At 36.3% G+C, this 22,063-nt stretch overlaps 1 protein-coding gene across 3 annotated transcripts in view; it reads right to left on the bottom strand.

Moving 5' to 3' along the window:
* Positions 1–1,393: 1,393 nt before the first annotated feature.
* The window catches only part of fnip1 (folliculin interacting protein 1), a 49,666-nt gene continuing 28,996 nt past the window's right edge, over positions 1,394–22,063 (bottom strand). For all 3 annotated transcript variants that reach the window (XM_046867194.1, XM_046867195.1, XM_046867196.1), the window contains 10 exons: positions 20,321–20,456; positions 19,779–19,980; positions 15,758–15,843; positions 14,735–14,881; positions 14,180–14,349; positions 8,112–9,471; positions 7,724–7,889; positions 4,227–4,424; positions 3,856–3,971; positions 1,394–3,543 (listed from right to left, as the gene is read on the bottom strand). In XM_046867194.1, coding sequence (XP_046723150.1) covers positions 3,465–3,543; positions 3,856–3,971; positions 4,227–4,424; positions 7,724–7,889; positions 8,112–9,471; positions 14,180–14,349; positions 14,735–14,881; positions 15,758–15,843; positions 19,779–19,980; positions 20,321–20,456 — 2,660 coding nt within the window. In that variant the 3' untranslated portion in view covers positions 1,394–3,464. The remainder of the gene's footprint in view (positions 3,544–3,855; positions 3,972–4,226; positions 4,425–7,723; positions 7,890–8,111; positions 9,472–14,179; positions 14,350–14,734; positions 14,882–15,757; positions 15,844–19,778; positions 19,981–20,320; positions 20,457–22,063) is intronic.

The following is a 22,063-nucleotide window of genomic DNA, read 5'->3' as shown; positions in this document are numbered from 1 at the left end:
ATCTTGAGCAGCTGCATCACTGCCTGGTTTGGGAACTGCACCGTCTCGGATCGCAAGACCCTACAGAGGATAGTGAGGACAGCTGAGAATATCATCGGAGTCTCTCTCCCCTCTATCATGGGCATTTACACCACACGCTGCAGCTGCAAAGCAAACAACATTGTGGATGACCAGACACACCCGTCACACACACTTTTTACTCTCCTGCCATCAGGAAAACGGTTCCGAAGCATTCAGGCCGCCACATCAAGACTGTGCAACAGTTTCTTTCCTCAAGCCATCAGCCTCCTCAATACACAGAACTAAAACGGAACTCACACACACACTCACTCAAATGTGTGTTACCGAATTGTTCAACCTGGACTAAACAATTAACACACACTCATTACTCATCTCAATCCATTACACCACCATTTATTTATTTATTATTATTTATACTTGACTGTACCACTCTCTTACTGCTGTTTTTTTGCACCTTTCACTTTATTATACTGTTTACATGTCTTTTGCACCGCTTGACTGCTGCTGTTTTTTGCACTACATTGTTCTGGTTATATTCACTCCCGGGTATAGTTTTTAGGTTTACTGGTCGGCGCTATATTTGTTTTTTTTTGTCTTGTTACGGTACATATACTTTTGGTCATAGTTCTCATTACACAGTACTGTATATTCAAAGTATACTGTAGGTTTACTGATTGGCGCTATCTTGTATTATGTGTGTTGTCTTGTGTTGTCTGTCTGTACTGTTTTTTGTCTGCACTAGGTTGCACTCAATGCACTTTATGTGACTTTGTATTGTGTTGTGGCTCTATGTTGTTTAGTGTAGCACCAGGGTTCCGGAGGAACGTTGTCTCCTTTTTACTGTGTACCACTGTGTATAGTAGAAATGGTTAATTATTTAGTTAAGGGGTGTGGACGAATATATCAAAAAGTCTATAAATCCTGAAGGGAAACTTGGTATAAGTATTTGTCAAAGTTTCATGTAACTCAGATCATATAGGTGGCGCAATAACAGTTAAAAATTGCTTCAAAACCAATGAAAATGCATTAAGTGCTTGAACCCCGGTAATCGCTGCTTGCAGCTTTATTTATAATAGATTATTCTACAAGTTATCCAGAGGTGTTTTGATTCAAATTTATTAAAGCAAAGTATGTGGCAACCTGTTGTCCATTTCAGGGTGGAATTTCCTGGTAAGACCCTCAAGGATTAAGGAACTAACTTTATATCCACCTTTTTTACTGATGTATACTGACTGTTGGGCATCAGGTGTTTACAGAAAACAACCACTTCCAGACAGACAGACTGACAGAAAGATTCAATCAGACCCTCAAACGAATGCTTTATGGCAAAATGAAAGATATAGCAAAACAGAGGGGGGAAGATCAAACCACAACTGTTTAACCTTGACTTTTATTGCACAATATTCCCATAGAATTGGGAAAACTAAAAGGAAGAAAGGCCGTAAGAAAATATATGTACAAGTGCATGACAGAAATCTAGGCAATATATACAATTTGTGTGAACCACCACATGCTATGCAAAATCATTTAAATATGATTGTGTAGAAATAATTAGACATAAATACACATTATAGACAAATGATGAATGCATCTCATTCATTATATTTAACTCAAATATTTAAAATATTGTTGTTTAAAATTACCTAGGCAAAGTCTTATGTTGTTTTTCCATGTTAAGACTCAGATGAATGGCCTCAGAACAAAAAAATCTGCTAAAATGAGTAAAAAAAAAATAAAATAAAATAAAACAATTGTAATATGAAATTTCATCACTCTCTTGAGGGTCATTTTGGACAGACATACAAACTATATGATCAAATGTCTATAGACACCTAATCACTTTCCCAGTTGCCACAAAATTGAGAGGCACAATCATATAGGATATCTTTGTACGCATTAACAATTTCCCTCAACTATGGTGTTCAGCCAAAACATGTTGAACATGACAATGCTCTTTGCACAAAATAACGACAAAGAAGACTTGGTTTGCAGACCCAGGTATCCTCTCCCAATGTTTGTGCCGGACATCACTAATGCTCTTGTTGCTAAATGAGCCCTGTGTTTGTTTAAAAAAATCTAGTGGAATCCTTCCCATTATAGTGATGGTTATTTAACAAAATAGTAGGAAGCCTAAATCTGAAATGTTTAAAAAGCACATATGCTCAGGTGTCTACAAATATTTGTCCATATACTGTACTTGTTATTCCATTTCTTCAGAAGTAAACATAGAATAGTGGCTGCAAATCTGGAGAAAACTCAATGTATGATATCGTCGTGCTTTACTTTCAAACAAAAATGTTGTATACAAATCTTTTTGCAACCCATCACAGCATTTGTTTATTCTACCTGAATGGAAGAAGAAAACAACTCCAGTAAAAATGCTCTGTGCATAATCACCTCCATTATTTGAGGTAGTGCAGTACTAATGAGTTTCTTCACCTCTTCAGCTGATTTACACAGAGACGTGATTATTATGGTAAACAAACAATATTTTCTGAAACTTGATAATTTAATTAAAAATGAACATAATTAAAAATAAATAATTTTTAATAACACACTTTCCAAAGTATATATCTTTTACGTATGTTAATTTTTATTTTGTAAATAGCCTTGTGTCTTGTCATTCATTTCTGGCCTTTATTATTCCAGGGAAAAGGCCTGAAATTAGTATAATCTATAAAGATGTAATTCAGTAACAAATTTGTCTTTAAGGCAATTTTCAAGACTGTTATCTTTGAAATGAAAATTAAATCTGATATTTTCAGTAATTTATACAGAATACAGAAACTTACTGCTATACTATGATTACTCACAACTTTTGTTAAGGCTTCAGGGGCTCTCACAGCTTTCTGTCAGTTTGTATCAAACCATGATGCTTCCTGCTCAGTATGATTATTTGAGCAGGTGAGGACACAGTAGTTGCAATCAGGTTTTCAGACAACAACGAAAAAACAGTGTGATCTGACCTGTGAGATACAAACTGAGACAATTTAATGATGTCACATGTTCTGGTTAATTGGACTTGCAGATGATTAGATGTTGGATAAAATACACAAACTGATTTAAAACTTATTAATGCAATTATTTATTTATTTATTTTTAAATTATTGTTAATTTATTTGTTTATTTATTTTGTTCTGGCTTTAAATTACCTGTGCTTTGGTGATAGTTATTTCTCCATGCACTTGCTAAGATTTGTTCACCCTTCCTATTTTTATTTTTTTGAACAATATATTAAAATGTCACAATACATTTTTAGCCCAACACAACCCTTAGCCAATTTCTTGCTTATGTGCAATTCGAAACAAAACCAAAACAAACGGCAAACAAACCCAAAATATCAAATTCACTCTGACTCAGATTTAGCAAACAGACTAAAATATGCCCCAATTGAAACTAAACCACCCCTAAAATGGGGAAGTTTTAATAAATCTCCATGTCCTTTACAGCAGGATCTGGGCCACATAAGGTGAGTGTGTGCTTGCAATTGCTGCCAGCAAGGGCAGGTCACTGGACTCAATTCTGTGGGGGGGAGGAGAATAGTAAGTCCGTTAGTACAGTAGGATTTCAGATATAATTTGCTAAATTTAGAATAGACATCAGTATTAATGGCATCAAGCAATACACAAAATCACCAAAGTTTAAAACAAACTAAATGGTCTATCAGAGAACAAATCTAAATTTTGCAATATTTAATTCTCTATACTAAAAATATTATATATAAAATAATAATAATAATAATAATTAATATATATATATATATATATATATATATATATATATATATATATATATATATATATATATATATAAAATGTATATAAAATGTATTACCCGAGAACCATGCCTAGCTCTTTGACATGCACCCTGGTCTGTCCTTTCAGGTACTCAGCAAGCATTTTGCTCTTGAAATAGAGCTCCTGAAGTCGGTCTTCTAGATGCATTATGCACTGAAGACAAAGAGAGAGTGAAAAATTCATAAGAAATTTTGTTTAATTTATCTATACATAGTATACACCAACAGTAGTAGGATAAGAAAAGTAAAGTAACAATTTTGGTATATGTTAAAAAGATTTTGAATTTTTTTTTTTTTTTTTTACCAAATAACACTGGTGTGAAAAAGAGAAAACTAGAAAGTTTAAATGAAGCCAACCAAAGTTCAGTAGGATACTAAAAACAATAAAGTAATTGTGAGGTGCACTTACAAAGTTGGGAGACAGATTGAGACGATAGAGCTGGTGGGTGGATTGTAGCAGGTTGGACACAAGGTTTGATACCAGTACATCTTTTCCAAGCTTATTCTCTGTGCTGGGTCTCTGGCTACTGGCCACCTGTACTGTCCACCTGTCTGTATCTGCAATAATGCAGACAGCCTCAGCTACAGGTTCATCCAATACAGGATGCTTCAAAGTAAGCAGAAAAGAGAGAATTTAGGCCTTTGGCATTATCATGATAAGCAAAACACAACTGATTTTTTTTTTTTAACCAAGCCTCTACCCTATTAGTCTATAACCCTATACATTTAAGAGTATATAAATCATATGCAGGTCCTGTTTGGTAGTGGATCAAAAGCTTATTTAAATAAATCAATTAAATTAATTTATAACCTTTCTTGAATGTTTTTTTTTAACTGGATTTTTGTTGATATTCTGTCTCTCTGTTAAAATAAACCCATCATAAAAATTCTAGACTGTTCATTTCTTTGTAGGGGTAAAAATAACATTTTTTACAATAAAAAAACTAAAATATCACATGTACTAAAGAATTCAGACCCATTGGAACAAAATTAGCTCAGGAGTCTCACATTCTCTTGATTGTTGTTAAAATGTTTCTACACCTTGACTGGAGTGTACCTGGGGAAAGGTTTACTGATTGGACATTATTTGGAAAGGGATCTCAACTGAGCTCTGGAGATCATGTTTGTAGATGGGACATAGTTCCTGAAGGACAACAATCACTGCAGCCCTCCACTGATCTGGGCTTTATTGCATAGTGGCTAGCCTCTAGTCAGTGCAAAACCCAAGGAAGCCCACTTGGAGTTTGCCAAGACACCTGAAGACTGTGTGGAACAAGATTTATTGGTCTAATAAAACCAATACACAAAGAGAAAATGCCAAAACCATCCCAAAAGTATAGCATCATGCTGTGTTTTTCTGCAGCAGCGACAGATCAGGGTTAAGGGAAAACTGGTCAGGGTGGAGGGAAAGCTAAATAAAGCAAAGAGCATTGTAATATGATATCCTCAATAAAAAACCTGTTCCATTAACACTCAGAATCTCAGTCTCGGTCAAAGGTTCACCTTCCAACATGACCTTAAGCCCACGGCAATGTCAAAACTTAATAAAAAAAATACTTGATCCCCATCTCTGGAGAGAACGGAAAGTGTCTAATATAAAATATAGAATTCTGTTTTCACTTTGTCTTTATGGCATACTGATTGTAGATTATTTATAGAATTTTTTTTTTACATCATTTTATTATTAACAAACTAAAATTAATTATATATTGTATCACAATGTTAAGCATGGTTGTCAACTTGCCATTTGTATTCATCATTAAAAACAATACAAATATTGATTTACACAAATTGCTTCACCTTGCATAATCAAATGCTTTTTTTTTTTTTTTTTTACAAAAACAAACCAGTGTGAGTACATTTGTTTAAAGGAGAAATCCCCCATGCATGTCCTCAACAAGCATCCACTATAAGTTTCAGAATGTTAAAATAAAAAACATTGGTAACTGCATATGTGTTTTTGGCATTTTGTAAAGTACACTTTTTTACATAAATACCCTGAATTTTATGTAGTTTTATGTAGTTATCTTCTTCTTTTGGCTGCACCCTTTAGGGGTCGCCACTGCGAATCATCTGTCTCCATAATACTCTGTCTTCTTCATCTGCCTCTTCCAAACCAACTAACTGCATGTCTTCCCCTCACCATATACATAAACCTCCTCCTTGGTCTTCCTCTTTTCCTTCACTCTGGGAGCTCAATCCTCAGCATTCTCCTACCGATATACCCCAAGTCCCTCCTGCACATGTCAAAACCATTTTATCATGCCTCACCTTGTCTCCAAAATGCCCTACATGCGAAGTCCCTCTAATACACTAATTTCTAAACCTGTCCATCCTCGTCACTCCCAATGAAAACCTCAGCATCTTCAGCTCTGCTACCTCCAGCTCCACTTCCTGTCTTTTAGTCAATGCCACTGTCTCTAATCCATACAACATCGCAGGTCTCACCACAGTCCTATAACTTTCCCTTTTACTCTTGCAGATACCCTTTTATCACAAATCACTCCTGCCACTCTTCTCCACCCACTCCACCCTGCCTGCACTCTTTTCTTCACTTCTCTAACACACTGTCCATTACTTTGCAATGTTGACCCCAGGTACCTGAATTCCACCACCTTCTCCACCTCTTCTCCCTGCAAGCGCACCACTCCACTGCTCCCCTTCTCATTTACGCACATGTAATCTGTCTTACTCCTACTGACTTTCATTACCCTTCTCTCCAGCGCATACCTCCACCTCTCCAGACTCTTCTCAACCTGCTCCCTCTAACCACAAATCACAATATCATCAACAAACATTATAGTCCATGGAGACTCCTGTCTAACCTCCTTCGTCAACCTGTCCATCACCACTGCAAACAGGAAAGGGCTCAGAGCAGATCCTTGATGCAGTCCCACCTCCAACTTGAACCAGTCTGTTGTTCCTACTGCAATTTCTCTGCTGCCACACTGTCCTCGTACATGTCCTGCACCACCCTTTTACCACCACATACTTCACAGCCACACCTGACTTCCTTAAACAAGATCACAGCTCCTCGCTTGGCACCCTCTTGTACACTTCCTCTAAATCCATGTGTTTTATATAGTTATAATAAGCAAAAAAGCAAATTTAAAAAAATGTAAGATGTTTTTATCCAATTAACAGAAAATAAATAAATAAATAAATAAATAAATAAATAAATAAATAAATAATCAGCCAATTAATTGATCTATACTGCCGCATTGCCCCTAAAACACATTTTTTTTATTTTTATTAAAACATACACAACAGTGCCAGGGGAATAAAAACTAGAGTTAGTGCAGTGTCACTGTGGCTACTCACTCCGAACTGGAAATACCAAGTGTTGTAGTGCATTGTTTTGCGCATGCAAAATCAGTGTTGCTATAGCTATATAGATTCTTTAGTGTTTGCTTTAAGAATTTCTCTTAGAAGGAGAAAATGACAATTCTGCATATCGAGGGAGTGAATGAATAAAGGATAGAAGGAATGAAGACATTTTTAAAAATGTTTGTATACTGAAATAAGTATAACTGTTAAGTAGAACATACATTTAGAAAACTAAATATTAAATGTAAAAAAAAAAAAAAACACCACACACATACAAACGTATTTCACACACATACACATGTATTACACAAATTGGGTCTAACAAATGTAAAATATTTAAATTAATTTTTCCATTTTAATCGATCACTCAATTTAATCAATGTAATAAAGTGTATAGCAATTATTTTATTTATTTTTATATATTGTATTTTTCATAAAATATTACAAAATACAATTTTAGAGATTATTTAACCCAACAGTTATTTTATTTTAAATTGTTTAAGAAATGTATACTGCTGATGTTCACAAATGTTAACAATAAACTGTGTTAAAAAAAAACAATGCTTTTGATATATTTACCTGGACTGCATGGGCCAAGTCAGACACAAGGCTTTGCCTCAGTTTGTTGTCATTGGGAATTCCATGTAGAACAAAGTCCGGTACATAAGTAGGACAGTAACTTCCAAACAGTGATCTCCCAAAATTAGCAATACTTGATTTGGAACAGTATTCAGACAGCTTTGCCCTGTCAAAAACAAAATTCAAAGACGGAAATTATTAAACTATATTCATACATGACAACTGCAATTTGTTACTGCAAACTTGAAAGACCAACGAAACACAATAACCTATGTTTGCTTTATTCTACTGTGTAATGTACTACCCATCTCACATATTTTTGTTTAGAGAAAAATGCTTACTAAGGAAAGAGACAATTGTGTACCAAGACCTACAAAGATTCACATACCCAGAGAATGGTACCTCAATCTCTTCTTGCCAGTCAATTTGGGTTTCGCTGAAGTGTTGTGTCTCTTGCTCTAGTCTGGGTATTTCCTGTCCTGTGTCCTCACTTTCACTGTCTCCCAGTGCACTGTCTGAACTCTCATTTCGTGGAATCTCCCACTCATTCAGGGGGGATGTCTTCTTATGCTTTTTCTCTACATCTGGTACATTGAGTGAAACTCTGATGCTTTCGTCCTGGTCAACAGAACATTTTGTATAGCAGCCTCTGTTAATAGGATATGTACTACATTCACATATTGCCTGCTCCCTGTGCTCACAAACCTGTTTATGTGTCCTAACTAGGGATTCAATCCAAGTCTCTTGCAAACTATATTTGTTTGTATCTGCAACCTCATGTGAAGCTGCTTTGGAGGCAGAACTGATAGTTCTTGTTTCCAAAGAGTTCCCATCACTGAAATACTCATCAAACAGGTCTATGCACTCCTCCTGGGCTTCAGGATTAATGCATGGAAGACTCCTGGTGATATATGACAAGGTTTTATCATCCTTGCTTTGAATTTGGCCTGTTGTTAAAGGCTTAGTCAATACAGTTTCACACTGCTGCTTTATATGGCAATACTGCTGCTGTCGTTTTTCAGTAAAATGCTTTTTGTGTTTCTTGAGCTCATCTTCAACCTCATGCCTCTGACTCTCAGTGTCTGACTCAGGCGACATGGACTCTCCAATAAGAAAGGTCACTCTAGTCCCAGGCTCCTCTTCTTCTTCTTCATCCATGAGAAAAGAGGTCAGTGTTGTGCTTTTATCAGGTGGCTTCTTCTCCAATGGAATCCCTGAAGACCGAACAATCTTTACAGGAAACAAGCTGGGTGACACATCAGAGTTACACACATCTGATTTTCCTTGTACATCTAACAGAGGGGCATTGGTAATCAGTGAGGCAGTGCCCACCTTTACCAATGTCTCCGTTAATGGGCTAACTAACTGACTGCTAACCTCTTGGCAGTTCTGATTGCCACTCTGATCCTGAGCTGTGATGCCCTGAATAATCTGCTCCTTTTGCTGCTCTTCCTTTAAGTCTGTTTCACTGCCGTCTGAGTTAGGCTTGTGCACAGTAACCATCACATAATCTGACTCCTCTACCTCTCCACGGCACAATGAAGTTGTAATAACTGATCCAGGCACAGCAAAAGCCTCATCATCATTGTCAGCATTTTCAGTCTCAAGAGCATAGGTCTCCAATAGCTCTGAGCATCGGATGAAATATGTAAGCACATACAAGAGCCGCTGAACCAGTTCCTTTTGCCGCCCAATCAGCACTGTGCGTGAAAGACGCACCGGTGAGCCAATCGCACCATACAGGTCGCCTGTGGAGAATCAAAAGTCATTTCAAAATTAAATAATATTAGCCAGAACACCGGGTTTAGCAGATGTGTACCTATATTCATTTATAATCTGACAGGATTATATACTGACTTTTAAATACAAAAATGGCAATCAGTACAAAAATAAATGTATAATGTAACATCTATATAATGGTCAACTATGGTCAGGAAATTAGCAAGAATTATAATAATATATATATATATATAGGATTGTCAAATGTTTCCTGTAGTTTTCCACCAGGTTTGCACACACTGCAGGAGGGATTTTGGCCCACTCCTCCACACAGATCTTCTCTAGATCAGTCAGGTTTCTGGCCTGTCGCTGAGAAACACGGAGTTTGAGCTCCCTCCAAAGATTCTCTATTGGGTTTAGGTCTGGAGACTGGCTAGGCCATGCCAGAACCTTGATATGCTTCTTACAGAGCCACTCCTTGGTTATCCTGGCTGTGTGCTTCGGGTCATTGTCATGTTGGAAGACCCAGCCTCGACCCATCTTCAATGCTCTTACTGAGGGAAGGAGGTTGTTCCCCAAAATCTCGCAATACATGGCCCCGGTCATCCTCTCCTTAATACAGTGCAGTCACCCTGTCCCATGTGCAGAAAAACACTGCCAAAGCATGATGCTACCACCCCCATGCTTCACAGTAGGGATGGTGTTCTTGGGATGGTACTCATCATTCTTCTTCCTCCAAACACGTTTAGTGGAATTATGACTAAAAAGTTCTATTTTGGTCTTATCTGACCACATGACTTTCTCCCATGACTTCTCTGGATCATCCAAATGGTCATTGGCAAACTTAAGACGTGCCTGGACATGTGCTGGTTTAAGCAGGGGAACCTTCCGTGCCATGCATGATTTCAAACCATGACGTCTTAGTTAATTACCAACAGTAACCTTGGAAACGGTGGTCCCAGCTCTTTTCAGGTCATTGACCAGCTCCTCCCGTGTAGTTCTGGGCTGATTTCTCACCTTCCTTAGGATCATTGAGACCCCACGAGATGAGATCTTGCATGGAGCCCCAGTCCGAGGGAGATTGACAGTCATGTTTAGCTTCTTCCATTTTCTAATGATTGCTCCAACAGTGGACCTTTTTTTAACCAAGCTGCTTGGGAATTTCCCCCGTAGCCCTTTCCAGCCTTGTGGAGGTGTACAATTTTGTCTCTAGTGTCTTTGGACAGCTCTTTGGTCTTGGCCATGTTAGTAGTTGGATTCTTACTGATTGTATGGGGTGGACAGGTGTCTTTATGCAGCTAACGACCTCAAACAGGTGCATCTAATTTAGAATAATAAATGTAGTGGAGGTGGACATTTTAAAGGCAGACTAACAGGTCTTTGAGGGTCAGAATTCTAGCTGATAGACAGGTGTTTAAATACTTATTTGCAGCTGTATCATACAAATAAATAGTTTAAAAATCATACATTGTGATTTCTGGATTTTTTTTTTTTTTAGATTATGTCTCTCACAGTGGACATGCACCTACGATGACAATTTCAGACCCCTCCATTTCTAAGTTTCTAAGTGGGAGAACTTGCAAAATAGCAGGGTGTTCAAATACTTATTTTCCTCACTGTATATATATCTCACACATGCACACATACATACACACGTTAATAACATTTGTTATACTGACACGCCAAGTCTCATATCAAGCACAAATCCACCATGAGGCACACAACAGGCAGTAAAACTGTCCATGTGGAAACAGTAAAAGTTCTGTTTGGTGTCTGGATGATTTACATAATTTAAAACACCATAATTACAAACATTTAAAAGAATATTTTGTCTTTATGCTATATGTTGAATATGGTTTAACTAATGATAGGAAAAAAACCTGACAATTCCGCATATTGAGGCAATGAATGAATGAAGGCTCGAAAGGATATAGCTTTCTATACAATACCCCATAATGACAACATAAAAAGTTTGTCATTCGTTTGAAATCTTTGCAAATTTATTAAAAATAAACAACAACAAAAAAAATCACATGCACAGTAATCCCCCACTTTACCGCAGTTCGAATCTCGCACCCCCAGTTTATTGCGGAATTCCATTTGCCACATAACTAATTTGTTTAGCTGATTTTCCCGGTGTCTCTATAGCAAGGATAGCACGTTAGACCAAAAAACGTATATGGAACTAAAAAGGTTTTATGTTGAAATAATTTAATTTATTAATAAAAATATAAGTATTAATTATAAAATGAAGTCAAGTGTTAATACAGTACAGTACAGTGAAGAATGCGGTAACGTGTATCTTTAACTCAGCCTCTTTTTTGACATAGGACACTTCAACCAATAAACAAACTACGCATAGGCTACAATATTACAGAACTGTATAATACTAGTATATAACTGTAATACAGTGTAGTGTATTTTTATGAATTTACACAATTCATCTCGCTACATTCTTGCAAATGTTTTGTTTAGTGCGTGTTTAAAGTGTGTAGGAGGATGATTCACGGCTTAAACAATAAACAAACAAACAAACAAACAAATAATTTTTGGGGTGGTGTCCATTTATTGCGTTTTTTAAATGTAACCACCACGATATTACTGTACATAAGTATTCACAGACTTTGCTCAATACTTTGTTAAAGCATCTTTGGAACCAATTACATCCTCAAGTTCTTTTGAGTATGATGCTACAAGCTTGGCAAACCTATATTTGGGCAGTTTCTCCCTTTGCAGAGCCTCTCAAGCTCCAAGTTGAATGGGGAGCATCACTGCACAGCCATTTTCAGCTCTCTTCAGAAATGTTCAATCTGGTTAAATTCTGGGCTCTGGCTGGGCCACTCAAGGACATTCACAGAGTTGTTCTGTAGCCACTTTTTTGTTATCTTGGCTGTGTGCCTAGGGTCGTTGTCCTGAGTCCAGAGCGCTCTGTAGCAGGTTTTCATCAAGGATGTCTCAATCATTTAAGGTTTAGTGTTATGTCTGGAGGAAACCAAGCACCACCAACACCATTCCTACAGTGAAGCATGGTGGTGGCAGCATCATGCTGTGGGGATGTTTTTCAGTGTCAGGAACTGGGAGACTAGTCAGGATCGAGGGAAAATGAATGCAACAATGTCCCGTGCGCTCTGTAGCAGGTTTTCATCAAGGATGTCTCTTTGTTGCATTCATTTCTCCCTCGATCCTGACTAGTCTCCCAGTTTGTCATGGTCTGAGAGTGCCTTTTGGCAAACTCCAGGTGAGCAGTCATTTCACATCGTCATTATGGTGTATTTAATCAATACAATTAAGAAGTGTATTGCGTGAATTGTATTGATTTGATTTATTCTATTTTCTTTTTTTATAAAATATTATAAAATATTATTTTATATATTGTTTAACCAAGCAGGCATTTTAAGGCGTTTTGAAAATGTAAACTGTTGATGTTAACAAATGTTAATAATAATGTTTGTTAATAAAAAAACGACAAGCAATTTTATATTTTCCCTTCCTTCCCCTATGCAAGCCGAAACTGAACTGAACCGTGACTTAAAAATCAAGCTACGGAAGTTTTTTTTGTGTACTGTTACATTAATAGTGTATTAAGGTTACATAGTGTTACCTTTATATATATTTACAGCGAGGAAAATAAGTATTTGAACAACCTGCTATTTTGCAAGTTCTCCCACTAAGAAATCATGGGAGGGGTCTGAAATTGTCATCGTAGGTGCATGTCCACTGTGAGAGACATAATCTAAAAAAAAAAATCCAGAAATCACAATATATGATTTTTAAACTATTTATTTTTATGATACAGCTGCAAATAAGTATCTGAACACCTGTCTATCAGCTAGAATTCTGACCCTCAAAGACCTGTTAGTCTGCCTTTAAAATGTCCACCTCCACTACATTTATTATTCTAAATTAGATGCACCTGTTTGAGGTCGTTAGCTGCATAAAGACACCTGTCCACCCCATACAATCAGTAAGAATCCAACTACTAACATGGCCAAGACCAAAGAGCTGTCCAAAGACACTAGAGACAAAATTGTACACCTCCACAAGGCTGGAAGGGGCTACGGGGGAATTGTCAAGCAGCTTGGTGAAAAAAGGTCCACTGTTGGAGCAATCATTAGAAAATGGAAGAAGCTAAACATGACTGTCAATCTCCCTCGGACTGGGGCTCCATGCAAGATCTCATCTCGTGGGGTCTCAATGATCCTAAGGAAGGTTAGAAATCAGCCCAGAACTACATGGGAGGAGCTGGTCAATGACCTGAATAGAGCTGGGACCACCGTTTCCAAGGTTACTGTTGGTAATACACTAAGACGTCATGGTTTGAAATCATGCATGGCACGGAAGGTTCCCCTGCTTAAACCAGCACATGTCCAGGCAGGTCTTAAGTTTGCCAATGACCATTTGGATGATCCAGAGGAGTCATGGGAGAAAGTCATGTGGTCAGATGAGACCAAAATAGAACTTTTGATTTCTAAGTATTTCTAAAATAGCAGGGTGTTCAAATACTTATTTTCCTCACTGTATGTATGTATGTATGTGCGTATATATATATATATATATATATATATATATATATATATATATATATATATATATATATATAAATATAAAAGAGAGAGAGCGAGAGAGAGAGACACTTTACACATGAAGTGAGGTCTGTGACATTAAATAACTGCAGATGCCTAGACATTCAGCTTATACAACTTTTTGTTTATGTAAAAATCATTTGCATTTATTTACCAAGCTGAGCCCATAACGGGTTGTAGGGATGCGTCTTGGCTAGCATGTCCACACTTTTTGAGGAATGTTTTTCCAGAAAGATCTTAATAGGTGGTTGGCCGTTGGGCATGACTGTAGGCACCCAAGCCAGGTGGTTAGTAAGCACAGCTGTAAGAAGTGCTGGAACAAACCTAATGTGGACACAATCGCAAAATACAATGATCAGATACAGCATTCCTTTATATACTGTTTCCTTGAACACTTTTTCCTTTTATCATAAAATAACAAATATATACTTATTTCAGAATTGCTTTTTTTTTTTTTTTTTTAAATGGCTAGCATTTAAAAAAAATACAATTTCATTATTTTCACACCAAAAACTGACCCGTTTATTATTCCGTTTATATACCCGTTTAATGCTATTCCTAGCATATTCTACGATGAAAATTTTTATTGCATTATTTTTATTACTTGGCCACGTATGAGGATTTTGCATTGTACTACTGTATATGTTTATACTATATGTAGCAGATTTTGTTTAATTAGTTCCAAAATGTTTTTATAAAAGTACTCAACTGGTTCTTTGAGGCTTGTTCTATGAGTAAAGAGAGCTCCCGCATGAAGTGCCCACAAAGTTGGTTCTTCTCAAGTGCACCGGACATCATTGTGAGCCAGACAGGCTCAGGCATACGTGGCATAGTATACAAATTACAGATAATCATCCTGTTTGGAGGAACATAAACACATACAAAGACACAAAATTAAATTCTGTTATGTTGCTGCCTGATACTACAATTGTTCAAATGTATTTTTATCTCATTATTCTATACTTAATACCCCATGACAAAGTGGTGAAAAGAGAAATCTAGAAAAGTCTCAAAATTATTTTAAATGAAAAACTAAAATATGAAAAGAACATTAAGTATTTAAAGTCACCAGGTGCCACCAGAGAACAAGACATAAGTTGAAACGTCAAGATTGGGCCGAAAAATATCTGAAGACAGATTTTTCAAACGTTCTACAGACTGAGGAGATGAGAGTGACTCTTGACGAACCAGACAGATGGGCATGTGGAAGGATCAGTAATGGGCACAGAGCTGCACTGCGACTCAGACACTAGCAAGGTAAAGGTTGTGTACTGGTATGGGCTATTATTAATGATGAGGTAATTGGACCTTTTCAGGTTGAAGATGGACTCAAAATCAACTCCTAAACCTACTTCCAATTTTTAGAAGACAGATTCTTGAAGCAGTGGTTCAGGAAAAAGTCTGCATCTTTCAAAAATACCATGATATTTATACTTCTAACAAAAAGGTACTAAAGTATTCAGGACATTATCTTTGAACTTTACTACACTAGCTTTGTGTACTGTTAACGTCCTTCACTGCACTAATTGTTTTATTCTTACACTGTTTGCACACTTTATGTAGTGTTTCTCGAGAAATTCTATGTTTGTGTCATGTATCACCTTAGTCCTGAAGGAACCATTTCATTACACTGTGTTCTGTAACACCTGTGGTATTAAAGCCACTTGACTAGGCAAAGCATTCACATTCAGTTGTGTAGGCCACCTTGAAGTAAACTTTGACCTTAACCTACCTAAATTCATTGAGGCTGTCCACCATGCGGTTGTGAGCCAAGATTCTCTGACTAACATCAGTTGACCGTCGACTCATCTTCATAGCCTAAATAACAAAAAAAAGGCAGTAATTACAGAAATCAATTCAAGTGAAATTTAAAATGTTTTAAACCTGGAGCCAAATTTCACCCCTCACACTAATACACCACAGAATGCATGTACACATTTATTTATATAAACTCACTGTCCACATGAATAAAAACATTTGCACACTTCTCATTTATGCCTTTATTTAAATCAGCCAACCATGTGGCAGCAGCACATTGAATAAAATCTTACCAATATCGGTTATACGCTTTAGTCAATAATCACATCGGGGGGGTGGGGTGGTTGTGGTACACCATTTGCAAAATGGTGTTTGTAGCCATGCTGGTTAAGTGTTCCCTCACTTTTTCATAGTTTACTAACATCGTCACTAGCAACACACTCTCAAACCATCACAACTCCTCTTTCATGAATCACAGTGAGAACCACACATTCAGGAATCGTCCGTTCACCCATTGTACGTCTAACAAAGACACGCGTTAAAACAATAAAACTCAATTCCGGACTCATCAGACGAAGATTTCACAGATTTAAAGTCCATTCCTTGTGCTTCTTGGCCCAAGCAAGTGTCTTATGTTTGTTGTTCTTCCAAAGTAAAAGTAAATTCAGTTCGACAATGAAAGCCTGACTCTCGCAGTGGAGAGAGTGTACACCTTTAAATATCTAGGCGTCTATATTAGTGATGACCTCACTTGGACATTTAACACCACACAAAGCTAGTTAAGAGGGCTCAGTAGCAGCTGAACTTTCTTAGGAGGCTGAGGAAGTTTGGTATATCTCAAAGTCCTCAGCAACCTTTACAGCTGCACTATTGAGTGCATCCTGACCAACTGCATCACCATGTGGTATGGCAGCACTACTGTTATGCACCGCAATGGCCTGCAGAGAGTGGTGAAGACTGCTGAGAAGATCACAAAGAACTCCAATACTTTCCCTGCAGGACATTTACTATAGCAGAGTCCATAGGAGAACTGCCTTCAACTGAGCACAGACTTTTCACACCTTTTCCACCAGCTCAGAGGTAAAGAAGTGTGAAATGCAGGACTTCTAGATTAAAGAACTCTATCTTTCCCACTACCATCAGACACCTAAACAGCTGACAGAAGCTTACAATCATTGTCTACCATTTGTATTTGATTATTGTCACTAATTTTGAACACTCATTGCAGAATCTGCACAATTATTGTGGACTGTGGTATTACACAGCTGATGTTGCAATCATTGCACACACACATCTGGTTTTGTAATTTACCCGGCATACATATTTACGGTATATATTTTCAGATGCTGCTTTTAAAAACTGTTTAAAATATCTATTCATTTGATATTATTTTGTTGTCTATTCTATACCTATATTTATTTTTTGTGGCATTCACTGTGGACAGCAAAGGAAGATTCTCATTGTACAGAGGGGAAACGTTTATTTTCTGGTCATATGACAAACAACACAAACTACAAAAACAACTAAACTAAAAAATATGGAACTGTACAGAAGTTGTTGTAGCACTATACTGACTACACTCACCATTTCCTAAAAACAAGACAAATAATCTTCTAAAGCACATTAAGACAATAAAAATATCACAAATGAACTCTTGACAAGCCACACCAGTAAATTAAAAACCAGTCCAGGTGACTAACTTATGAATGTGATAAGAGAATGCCATGAGTTTGCCATCAAAAGTTATTATCAAAACTAAATGAAGATACTTTGGACAATCTAAAATATAAAACATATCCAGGGTTATTTAAAAAAATGTTTAATACATAATTTCATATGTGTAAGATTGGATGTCTTAAGTGTAATATATAAAAATATTTATATACTAAAAGTAAAGAAAAAACTCTGAAGTAGAAGTTTTAACTGGTGCATAAAATTATTATAAATAGCGACCAACTGCAATAAACTAAAGAAAGTCTATATTTGGTGTTTTTAAAAGGAAAACTAAACTGACTGGTGGTAAGCTTTACTTGAATAATCTACCACAGTTCTTCTAGAAATTTTGATTGTTGCACTTAATTATTTATTTAGCATGGAAAACCTGAGACCACATGAAAAGTAATCTGAAAAGTGATATATATTTTTATATGACTTTCTTCGTTGACAAAAATTTTTTGAGTTTACATTTTGCAAAAATTGCTTAAATTGTGCCGACTCAATAATCCAGATATTCATTTACATTTTATGTAGTCATAAGGTGCACAGCAGAGTATTACACATCAAACTTACAAAAACACACTAATGTATTATAGTCTTTGTAGTAGTGATCATAACAATAAAAAAAAAACATTCAGCAGTCCATCAATATTCATGCAAGGAGATGCAAGAAAGAGGAGATAAAAGGTAAAAGTTTTGATTTCATTCAGTGGAGTCTGAGATGGTTTTAGCGATTAAGCAAATAAAGCAAAAGTGAGTAGTTTTTTAAGCAGTTAAATGTTCTGATAAGAAAGGTCAATGCTATAGCCATGCTTTATTTCATTTTAAAACTTAATAAAGGCACATAACAAATGGACGGCAATAAAAAGAGATACCAAAAGCATCAAAGTCTAGTCGAGGTGAAATGCATTGCTCAAGGGTACAGCAACTGCATCTTGGTGGTACTGAGATTTGAACTCATGATTTGGACCTCCTGATCAGAAAAATAGGAAGATCTTTTGAAAAGAATTAAACCATGTCTATGAAGATCAGTATGTGGCAATGTCTTAACTTACAAGACTTTATATAATGGTGCCACATGCCCCTTATAACCAGATAGTCTACACCACAACCATCCAGCATGAACTATAGAAAGCATTTAGCAAAATGTCAAAACTAGCTATTTCATTATGACTACACAACAAACTGAAGTCTAACAAGCTAAGTGAGCAATAGCAATTTTAGCTATCTACAATAATGCAATAGTATTAAAGTTCTAAAAAAGTTTCTGCAAATCTACTAACATGTTACTTTATGATTTAGATTTAGACCATTATTTTCACCTTTAGGCACATGTAAATGAGCTCTAGTGCCTTCTGATTGCTTTTATTATATTGTTCTGTCAAATGTTATTATGCAAGTCTTTAGCAAAGGCAAAAAAAAAAAAAAAGATCTGCCTGAAATAAATGTGAGAATTGTGCCCAAATTCAGGGCTGTTGCCAAAGCAGCTTCTATATAGTACTAATAAAGGATTTGCATACTTAAAAAGATTAGGAAAATCTATGAATCAATAGTACAACTTTTTAAGAATCAATAGCACAATTCTCAGTATGAGAGTTAAGTTTAAATAGGGATACAATTATCTTTTAAAAACAATTTTTATTAATCTAGGCCTACAATTAAAATTAAACTAACTGCTTTCCTCAGTCTGATATGAGCTTTGACCCGGAAACTTGCAAGTTTCTTGCAAAAATGCAATGTTACATTTTAAAAGGTTTACATTACAAAAATGTTGATTGCCTGTCAAAGGCTCTGTCAATTAAACCCTTACAATTTCAATTAATGAAACAGATTACCCCATAATTTCTTAGTTTCCAGGTTTATATGTTATGTTAATATAGAGTTTAAATGTAAAAAGAAATTTTGCTTTGTGTCAGCATTGGTAAACCATGCACACTTTGTCCTTCTGAAGCGGATTTGGTCCATTTAGTTCAAGTGTGAAGGAAATCTTTAAAGCATTAAAAAGCACTACAATATAGAATGTTGTGCTTTAAACCTTGTGGCAATAAGTCCCCCATCTGGGCATGGTACCAACAAATTTAACCACACCTATTTAACCACACACTTTATTGTGTCAGAGAACTTATTGAAGTTTGAATGAAAATCCCTATTATGTTTATTTATCAAAAAAGATGGCATAAATAATTCATTTATTAAGCTACCATGATGCTATATGATATTCTATAAATGCTTGCATATGCCACATTTGATTAATACATAGTACAATGAATGTGCCGTACCTGTTCAATTGAACTTTTCAGTTTGTTCATGTGGCTCTCAAAGAGTGGGAAATGGGAGAAGAAAAACTCCTTGAACTTGCTGTTCTCATCTTCATTGGGTGACAGAAGGAAGATGATACCAATGGCTATCTTCTTTTTCCTTGCTACTCCTAAACTTGAGACACCACCCTCATCTGACAAGTTAAAGCTCTCTTCTACAGACCTGTAAGACCCAATCACACAAAATAAAGCCACAGTGTAGTCTGATAACTTAGTCCACATGTACTGATTAAAGTAATTTGGGATTGAATGATTTCAGCTTCACCACTGATCAAAAGGTGTTCAGAGTCTGAATTGTTTCTTGTTTTTGAATAGATCCAGGAGCACAGCTATAAACTGCTTTTCATTTAAATTTAATTAAATAAATGATCTCTTATAAATTAAATAATCTTTGTTTGTCTCCAGTGACAAGGTATTGCTAAATAAAATAAAGGGAATGTGAGCATGCCTTTGAACAAGACTGTAAAGTGTCTGTGTGCATATTGCTTGCAGTGCATTCACACCATCGAGGGAAGACACCATTTTCCAAGCTGGTGGTCTGACTACGTAGCCACCGGCGTTGGTAGCTACTGGCACAGCTACTAGTCAGAGAAGAGCCAGGTGATGAAAACGGTGTTATCAGCAGGCTACTGAGAGATGCTGCACACAAAAATAAGTAAATACAATGAGTGTCATTGGAGTTTAACATTATGCCATACATATGGAATACAATTGTATCTCGATTTCATATGTACAATACAGTTTAAATTTAAAGTAATGACTAAATACAGTTTATTTATAGCTAAAGAACACTTCTTTCATTTTCATTCATGGTATATGGCAGATACCCTTATCAAGAACAACTTGTGCTTTGAAGTATCCACCAACAAATACAGAGACTAAAAATATCACTTTAAAACTAACCTAATATAACCTAATATAATGCATGTTTTCTTTTGTAGCCTGAGAGATTGTGGGACCCCCTTGAGGAGTTGTAGAGGATAAATCGATCATGGTGTAGTGCAGGTGAGAAGTGCTGTGAAAGTGTGAAAAGTGGGAAGACGGTGTTTTAAAAGCAGGCGAAATACTGGCCTGTATCATGCAAAGAAAAACCAAAGGATATTGCTTAAATTAGTGCTGGGCAAGATACCGGTTCATACCAAATACCGATGTGTTTATTTTTGTTATATGTATTTTTAGTATACCACAATACCGTATATTTGTATACATACAACGTACCGTGTATGTTGCTTAAACAACATTTGGAACATGGCGCAACACTGTTTGAGAGGGGTCCCTTTTTACTGTTGCAATGGTGAGGGCACAGCTGTATGTGTTACTAAGCATAACAGTGAAGATAGATAGGATAGACATTGGAAGTAGAGACCTGCACTCCCGCGGGACCCTACACAAACGAGTGAGGCACGGGACAAGATTTGATGGGTGAATGCAGGTGCATGCAATAAAATAATCATGCGGATTCGGGACAATACAATTTTTCGCGAGACTTGCAAAATAGGCTTGAAGAAAAAAAAAAGGAGGAAGGAAGGAAGCAATTTAAATTTCCCAGATGCAATTTAATGATTTCCTTCTATAACTGTATTCCATATGGTAAAAATATTTAGTTGTGTAACCAGGAAATAAAGTCTATTTTGTTAAAAGTTATCAACTGTTCACTGACGAAGAAAATTTACACACTCTTTAAATCCTATGCATATCATACATAGCAAAACACAAAAAAATAATCTGGTCCTTAGCAGGTCTCAAAAGCAGGTAAATACAACATCAAGATGAACAACACACATTACGCCATGTCTATTTATTTTTTTACAAAAATAAAGCCTAAAATGGAAAAGCCATTTGTGAAATTAAGTACACCGCTACGGTTTCTATGTGCTTCGCCATGTGCTACAAATAAAATGCTTTTGATTAATTGATCAAGGTTATAAGGACATTTTCAAACAAATTTAAGAACATTATTCTACACTGGAAAAACACTGACAGTTGCCAATTTTCCCAGTATTTGACGAGCCAACAAATTCACCCCAAGGTCAGAGTGTGCAATACACAGAAAAATTACATCTCAGACTCTACAGACCTCAGTAAAACGTTAAAAGGTCATGACAATAATGAAGAAAAAAAAAAGAACAAGTATGGTTTTTTGGAAGGTTTGCCAAGAGAAAGCCTCTTCTCTTTATAAAAAAAAAAAGGCAGTATGGTTTAGGTTTACAAATTTGCATCTGAACAAACCACAAAACTTCCGAAAC

This window comes from Silurus meridionalis, chromosome 15 (assembly GCF_014805685.1).
Source record: "Silurus meridionalis isolate SWU-2019-XX chromosome 15, ASM1480568v1, whole genome shotgun sequence".
Lineage (NCBI taxonomy): Eukaryota > Metazoa > Chordata > Actinopteri > Siluriformes > Siluridae > Silurus > Silurus meridionalis.
Note: the sequence above shows the minus strand (reverse complement) of the source record. Positions and strands in the feature narration are given on the sequence as shown.